This window comes from Letharia columbiana (assembly GCF_014066305.1).
Source record: "Letharia columbiana isolate WasteWater2 chromosome Unknown Sc0000006_s0, whole genome shotgun sequence".
In the NCBI taxonomy this organism is placed as follows: Eukaryota; Fungi; Ascomycota; class Lecanoromycetes; order Lecanorales; family Parmeliaceae; genus Letharia; species Letharia columbiana.
Window position 1 is genome coordinate 704673 of NW_023501042.1, and position 8390 is coordinate 713062.

General features: G+C 48.5%; 2 protein-coding genes across 2 annotated transcripts; one reads left to right on the forward strand and one right to left on the reverse strand.

Moving 5' to 3' along the window:
- Positions 1-401: 401 nt before the first annotated feature.
- HO173_002886 (uncharacterized protein) lies at positions 402-1421 on the forward strand (the record flags this gene model as incomplete). Its single annotated transcript, XM_037304817.1, has 4 exons — positions 402-497; positions 561-943; positions 995-1090; positions 1142-1421. 4 exons carry the CDS (start codon positions 402-404, stop codon positions 1419-1421), a joined length of 855 nt encoding a protein of 284 aa, XP_037168310.1.
- A 4068-nt stretch (positions 1422-5489) lies between these two features.
- Positions 5490-6499, reverse strand: HO173_002887 (uncharacterized protein; the record flags this gene model as incomplete). Its single annotated transcript, XM_037304818.1, has 2 exons — positions 5490-6132; positions 6222-6499. 2 exons carry the CDS (start codon positions 6497-6499, stop codon positions 5490-5492), a joined length of 921 nt encoding a protein of 306 aa, XP_037168311.1.
- Positions 6500-8390: the final 1891 nt, after the last annotated feature.

Consider the following 8390-nt stretch of genomic DNA (forward strand, 5'->3'; position numbering starts at 1 on the left):
CCCTTACAGTGGTCGCATGTATTATAGTGACCACGGTTATGGTGGCGGCTCGCTTATATACTGTAAGTAATTTCCCCAATCTTTTACTCCCTATTCCATACCTTGGTTTGAGTTGCCAGAACAGTTGCGGGAGTATATTGATTCCCGTAATTGTATGACTCAAATTTTGATCCTCAAAAGAAAATCATTGACTGGAGAACTTGCAGAAGATCTATGTCGTGAAAGCTCTGAAATGGGAAGATTGTTAGGAAGCCCCACAGGGAGTTCGAACCGGGAAAAGTGCCTTTGCTGACGTCGGCCAGATACGTGTGTTTTGGGTTGGGTAGAATTGCCCTTTGCAAGCTTTTGTTGCTGGGTCTGCCCAGGCACGAGTCGCTAACCCGCCACTCCAGGCGAGCTTCATGGTCTTCCTGTCCATTGAATTCTCTATTGGTAGGCACGGTGGCGGTACCCATCAATGGGACCTGTCATACAAAGATGTCCAGTACAATCGGCGAGTAAGTCCTCCAAATCTCGTATGCCTGTCTCATGCGCAATAAGATTATCTGAATAGATCCTAGTACTCCAACTACGGAGACATAATCTACAGCCTGGCGTTGTTCTTCACAAAGCTCTCGATCATGCTGCTCATTCTCCGAATCTTCTGTTCAGTGCAGCGAGACGTAGGCTACCGGCTAACCCAATTCCTCATCGCGGTGAACGGCATCTTTTACATCGTTTACGCTTTCATCCCCATCTTTCTGTGTTTTCCACGCAGCAAGATTTGGAGCCCGGAAGCAGCTGGGCACTGTCTCGACGTCAACGACCTGTATCTTGCCTCCGCCATTTTCAACGTACTTTCGGATATAGCGATGCTGAGCCTGCCAATCTATCTGATTTGGAACTTGCAAATGTCGACGCGGCGCAAGATCGGACTGTCTGCTATTTTCCTGACCGGCGGGCTGTGAGTCTGCCCTTGTTCAAATGGTTCGGCAGCTAATTTGATATCCCTTAGGGCCTGCATTGCCAGCATACTACGCTTGATCTATCTCGTCCCCCTCACCCGCACCAAAGACTACACCTATACTAAGATCAAGTCTATTCTATGGGTGTAAGCGTATTTTCCAAATTTCAGCCTGTTTGTCTGCTGATCGAACAACAGAGACGCGGAGATCGCCTGCGGCCTGCTTTGCAGCTGCCTCGTCGTATTGCCTCGTCTCTATCAACACCTCAGCTCCGTCGCCCCGAATGGCCGTAATGGCGGCTTGACGCACGGCATGGCCGATCAATCCACCAGGGTCAATGCCCCAAGTCGGAGATTGAGAAGTCAATGGGTTCATCTGGACGGAATGGGTTCGCCCCAGAGTCCTACTCAGGCTCACAAAGTAGGGCGCAATGGTACCGACGAGGAAGCGCTTGAGAATGCGGTTGAAGGGTATTGAAGGATAGAAGGGTGATGTTGAGAAAGGCTTTTCAGATCACTGGTAAGTGGAGTTTGGGAAAGATTATACGAGTTCAGGGATTCGGCGATATGCTCTGTCTCAGATATGAGTCCTTCTACTTGTCGTGAAAAGGGTTTCCGATTTATTTGCGAACCTTGAATCTTAACAGCATGACCGTCTTATTCTCTGACCGTGCTTTATATCGGCTACGGTTCTCAAAGACATACAAGTCACGATACTCACTATCGCAGCTATCATCCATCACTGCTTGATACTTCCAGAGACCGCGATATCGATCCGGAAGATCGTCCGATCATTAAATAGGGCACCCAGATATAGGAAAGAAGTTGCGAGCGGATAGATAACCAGAACATCATCCACGACGCTCTCAAATCTCATTCCCCGGCTCCGCCCAGAACCCTTCACGCAACCCATTCTTCTTCATAACCCCATCTGCCAAGCCAACAATACTCCAACTCTCCAACAATTCCATCCTACCCATCGCAGCATCCGTCTCCCTCTCAGCCCAACCCCTCACCTCCACCGCAACCAACGAGTCCAAACCCAACGACACGACCGATGTCTCTCTGCTCATCTCCTCCGCCGGAACAATGAACACACCCTAGAACCCCCCAACCGGCGCGACTTGCCCAGCTTCGGCTCTTTCGTCGGCGCTTTCTTGAGCCCTGGCTTAGGAGTCAACAGCGTCGCCGCCGCCACTTCGTCCGAATCGCACCGCAGATGAGCAAAGCCCCCGTCGATCGCCGAATGAAAGGCCGGATTCTACGCTTCGCATTGCTCGAAGCTCAATCCGAGCACCCAACGATAGTCCGCATGTCTGTCCATCTCGGCCCTCGATGGCCAATTCCAAAAGCGCTAAGACGTCTGCTTTCGCCAGTGCTTACGTCGTCGCTTGAAATCGCGAGCCGAGCATGCCTCGCCTGACATTTTCGACCTCACTGCCTCTGGGCAGACCCGGTTGCTCTTTCTAACCCTCTGTGAATGTCACCCCGACCACTTACGAACTTCGAAGATAGAGTCTCCGAGTCGCACAAGATATCTACGTAGGGCGCTTATTGTGCCACCAGGAGAGGTTGAGACAGTGTGTGTTGGTTCCTGGTCCAAACCCAGACCAGTTCCACTACCGCGGCGGATCAAAGCTCACTGAGCGCTCAATTACGCCTTCTTTCCCGGTGTCACAGCCGCCCTCCAGTTGCACCTCACTTAGCGGCATTATTTTTAGAGCTTTCGCTACTGCAAACAATAGCTCAACATACCTCTTTATTCTAGAAATCACAGTCACCAATACCCTCTTCCTTGCTTTAACAGCAATTTTGATCTCAGGCTTGCGGCCAACGTCCGAAACGTCAGCTTCACACATTGTCAACCGCGATGACAGAGGTCATCTTTTCAGTTACTACGAGTCCAAGATAGATAGAAAGAGCGTTTTGAGAATATTAGTGCCGATTAACGCCCCATCGGTCGCGTTGAGACCTATACCGCTAGTGTCCAGACGGTTCGGTCTGGAATGATATCTAGGCATCATCGGCCATTTATGTTGCTATTGACACAAAGTGAAATCCAGTCCATGTAATAATGAAGTGCAAACTTACCAGGTGGTTATACTCAATACACGATCTCAATGAAAAGTCTAGGAGAGTGACGGATACGGATTTGCCGTCTACCGGGATGAATAAAAGCAACCCTCTGTTATGCTGACTTTGACGGTGGAGTCTCTGTTCCACAATGCCGCTAATCGGAATTCTTTTCGCTTGGCCGAAGAGATTGGCGAGACACACAGACGGCGGCAAGGTTCTTCCTGAAGACTTAACTTGAGCTGGGAAGATGGGAGATGTGGAAGGCGGAATTAAGGATGAGGAAATGCGAGTTGAGATGTCCTATCAGTGAAACGCACGAGTGAGCACGGACTTTCATCGAGCACGATCGATAGTACTCCGCTCAATCTCCAGGACTGCGCAAAGTCAACATCATCATTGGAAAGTCTTCAAAAATGACAGCAAAACTTATCGATTTCACAGGGCTTTCCTTCAAGAGTTAGTCATATGTACTAACATTGTACTAACTGGATCTGCGGATAATCTTTCTTTGTAGACGAAATCGTGGACTGCGTTATCGGTATTTTCACGAGGTAGGTGAGTATCTGAGGGGTTTCCTTCCCTTGCAATCAGCATTCAGTTTTGAGTAAGTCCGGCTCATTCACTCACTCTGGCTCGTCCTCTGTTCTCGATCACCCCGAATGATGCGAAGTTAGTCAACACCCACCCCCCCCCCCGCGGCCCCCCAAAAAGAAATCGAGCCGCTTCACCATCAACGGCGTTGATATCTCTGACCAACTCCATGGGCTGAAACACCGTACCTAACCCCGTTCAACGCTCCTTGCTCGAACAGTCCGGATCAACTTGCCTTAGTGGACTGTAAGCCTTCCTATTTCCCCCAGACATAGCTACGTGTTACACGACACGAACGGGCGAAGAGATACCTGCCGCTTGATCAGCCACACCGTCTCCGCACCATCGAACCTCAACGACCCAGGCCCGACCAATCGTTCCGAACCTCACAGAGCTCTAATTCGCCTGCACCGCGTACGAGCATCTCTACAAGACTTTCTCCAGCAGCATAGAAGAATCGGCGTAACGTGATGACGGATGAGCCGTCCATGGTGCAAGGGATGCTGTCCCAGTCAGAGGCGCGAGTACTCCCAGCAGACGAGTCGCACCTTCGACGATTTTCCGGCTCAATGAATGTCTCGTGAGAGCAGATAGGTGGTGTATAGCGGTAGGCACCTCGCATCTTACCCGTCTTTGCTATCAAGTGAAGAGAAGGGCGAGTCGATCCAACCGTTGCGCTACCCGGGTAGATGTGGCTTTGATCATACGGTCTGGATACCAAAGCCCTGTCATCTGAGACGACCTCCGGACACGCTAATCCAAAATCTCCGACCACAGGTCGGCAGAAACTGCGTAAACATCTCATTTCAGTCCGTCGTCAACAGTAAGTACCCAGCAGGTATTCTAGTTGGCACCACAGCCATTCCAAATGCCACTCGGTGAGGCTCGTGTCGAAGCCGAGTGTGCTGCATCTTGAGCATGTCGGCCCTGGCGTAGACGCAACGCGCGACGCCGGAGCAGGGAAGAGACGTGCGTACTGCGAGGGCTCTAGATAGGGTCCGCTGGAGGCAAAGTCCGCCCAGTACCACAAGGGCTCACTCGGTTCGAAGGACTGAGTGACAGCATCAGAACAGGGTCTTGATCGAAATCTTCGATGTGCTCTCTAGGGTCTGAAGCCGTATGCCCTGACTCGTATTGTTGTTCCCTAACCAGCTTGACGTTTTTACAGGACGTCTCTGGGGTGACTTGCAGAAGACACGCATTACGGTTGGGTCTTATACACCGAAGGTATGCCGCAACAGTTGATATCAGCGGCGTGTCTGAGAGAGATGAAGCACAAGAAGTCCTTGATATGGCCGATCTACTGCGAGCGATTGTCGCCAGTTCAGGAACTTGATTCCGCAATCGGCCCGTCTGTTGTCAATCATCAATGAGCAAGGCAGTCAAGGTGAACTGTATCTCACTTCATGCCTCATAAATTGACTAGATAACGGTGATGGCCTGGAATATTGTCATTTGTTCTCAAAGAGGATCCTGCCTAGATTCGAAGGCAATAGCAGCGAAACACTCATTTTCAATGGTAGAGACGAACAGTGTAGTCCCAAAAAGAAGAGGATGTCGATGATGACCGCTTGGCGGCAGAAGCCATAGAAGACTTCCCCCCACCCTCTCACTCACTCAGAACCTCGGACACATCTAGCGAGTGAGTTAGCTGAGCAGCGGTGAAGCGTCAAGCAACACCAGATCTCGGTGACGAATACTTTTCGCCCAAAAAGCACTAAATTTCCTGAAATCTAAACAAGGCTAGAGTCCTCCCCACATTGCTCTCTGCAAGACCGCATTTCCTTTCCTTCCGCAGCCAACGCTGATCATGAATCACAAATCGCTCGAGCACGTAGGGTGAGCACCTGAAACTCAACCAAACAATGCGGAAGCATCATTAACGCATGCCGGACCGCCCCACCTCGCCGCTCTGCTGAGCAATTTGCTGTTGCGCGGCGGCGACAGCGGCATTGACCAAGCCATGAATAGGGCCCTGCCTGCGACCTTGACGGCCACCAGGGTGAAAGATGGCGCCATGCGAATTTCCCTTCCACGGGCGAGACATGATCGGACCACGCTGAGAAGCAGGGACCACGTTGGTTGTCCACCCGGTGACGAGGTAGATTAGAACCACGGCGAACTCCATGGCGACGGCCATGATGGCGAAGATGGCAACCGAACCCGTCAGGAGGTTGAATTCCTGGAAATGCGTCAGAGCGGCGAGGGTGGAGTAGACGAGTCTGACGAGGATGAAGGGCAGCGCAAGGATCACCGCTAGGAGGAGCCGCTTTTCGCCGCTTGCGGCCTGGGAGAGCTTGAAACCGGTGAGGAGGCTAATGAGGGTGAGGGCGACGTAGGCGAGGATGTAGAGGATGATGCCGACTTTGGAGGTGGATTGCACTTTGAAATTGTCACCTGAGCTGATGCTATTGCTGCCGCCGGCAATACTCAGGATTAGGCCGATGGTGATGAGGAGTTGGATTGTGCGGAAGTGGATGGCGCTGAGGGGGAAGGTGCTAGTTTTTTTGATTGAGTCGATGCTGTGAGAGTTCTATCAGTCTTTCGTGAAGGCGAAGGGTTTGGGGAAGGGGAAGAGGAAAGGGTTGTTTCTGGGTGAAGATATGATTACCATCGAGAAAGGAGTCCAAGTGTTGCTAGAAGCAGGGGCGAAATGCCCACAGAGTCCAGAATGATGGTGGCTTCGAATAAGCCTTGTGATTTGCTGTGGTAAGTAGCGAGCTGGCAGCACGCTCCTATGATACGGATAAGGCAGAGGATGAGTGTGAAGACCCAACCAGAGGAGCGGCCGAAGCCATGACGGTAGCAGATGTAGACTGCAATGAAGAAGGAGGGGAAGTAAAGAAACAATTCGAGGATGGAAATCCCACCACGAGCGTTAAACTTCATGGCTCTAAAGTGCAAGGTGATTCTGCAAGAAAGTCGAGTCAAGCGCAGTGCGATGAGGGACGATGAGGATGATAGCAGTGGGACGGAGGAGTTGGGAATACCAATCCTTTATAGTGCATGCTTGAGAGGATTTTTTCAAGACACAGTGATTATCTTGGGATACTCATTGAAACATATCAATTCGCCTACCTGCGCATAACTACCTTGATGAGGCCATCATGTCGCCCAATGGTCCTCATGCTCGAATATAACGATTTAAAACGAGCAGCATGCTCTTTTCGACGCATGGACATGTTAGTGAGAGACCCAGGCTCTTTTCTCAGAAGACAGCAAACAGCTGCGGTCTACATCGCCGCAGTCCCACGGATGCATCGTAAGGAGGATATGAGGTGAGACAACTGGAGGCGCGATGATTGTGATGCAGACACTGCCAAGCCGTCTAGCTTAATTAGGAATGCACCTCGCCGGTAATAAAACGATATATAAGCAAGCCAAGGGGCCAGTATCTATTCAACGACTGCTTCTGAGATGGAGATGTGATTGTGTGGTCCTGCTTTGCTGCATGCTTACAGAGCCAACGCTTCGGAGCCGCCGCTTCGTGACTCATCTACGCAATGTTGCGTGCGAGAATGACGTACGAGTACACATCAGAGAGGATTAGCAGTAGTAGTTCTTAAAAGATTGATTCAAAAGGTATTGCGCAGTGAACACAGAAGTCGAGTGGTCGACACCAAAAGTCCCCACAGCGCTGGAGTAGTACCAGCCCTAACCCTACACTACTCTCGAAAGGGGCACATTTCTGATACAATCCTATCTGCCGCCATACCCTGCCCGTCAAAACTTTCGCACAACGCTCATGCTATATTATTGAGTTATAGAAAGTAGATACACGTATTCAAAGTACTTAGTAAGGCCAGTACCTCTTCAATTAGCTTTAGGGGACGCCCATATCCCTATAACCATGCCGAATAAAGCCAGCTAGCCTTAATAGGACTATAACAGCCACGATTTCAAGGAACACGCATTTATACTAAAGTTGTCGATGAACACTATACTAAAAATAATAGACGAAGGCTAAAAACCATTAATAGATGAAGTAGCTGCTACTTTTAAGGCGGCGGTAGCATTTATAGAAAGAGCGAACGATAAATCTAAAATCTAGATAATCTTAGATGAAGTACGCAAACTAGCTATTAACTTAAGCAACCGAGATAGTAATATAAAGGAAAAGATTATACATATTAAGCATTAGACAGCTAGTCTGAAAAGTAATATATCAACAACTAGCTACGCCAGCGTACTAGGCCGATTCTCGATATCCTCCTCCACTACCGAAGGAATTTCTATTATATTACTAACAATATCGAAATAAGACTAAATATTATATAATAAGCTAAATGAGATTATTATAAAGCTATAAGACGAGACAGCAAGTAAAGTATTAAAGAAAAAGACATCGAGCGAGATAACTACGATGATTAATAGATATATAAAGAGTATAAATATTATAAGAAAATCTATTAGAACGGCTAGAAGGCTAGCGAATAGCGATATATATATTATAGCTATAAATAAGAAGAAGGCGAATAAACTAAGAAAAAGTAAGGATTAAACTCTAAAGATAAGTAACAGCGCGAGAGTAATTACTAAAACGTATAGCCTTCTACTTTATAGAGTAAGAATTAATATATTTAATATTAAAGATATAATTACGATAATTAAAAGAATTCAAAATGAGAATATTAATACGCTAAGCCTCGATATAGTATAGCTAGACTAGTTCAACGCGAATAAAGAGAATTATAATAAGAGTTTATTAATTATTAAATTAATATCTCTAGAGAAAGAAAATAGAGTATTAAAAGAAGGCCTAGTTATCGGTTTAGAACTA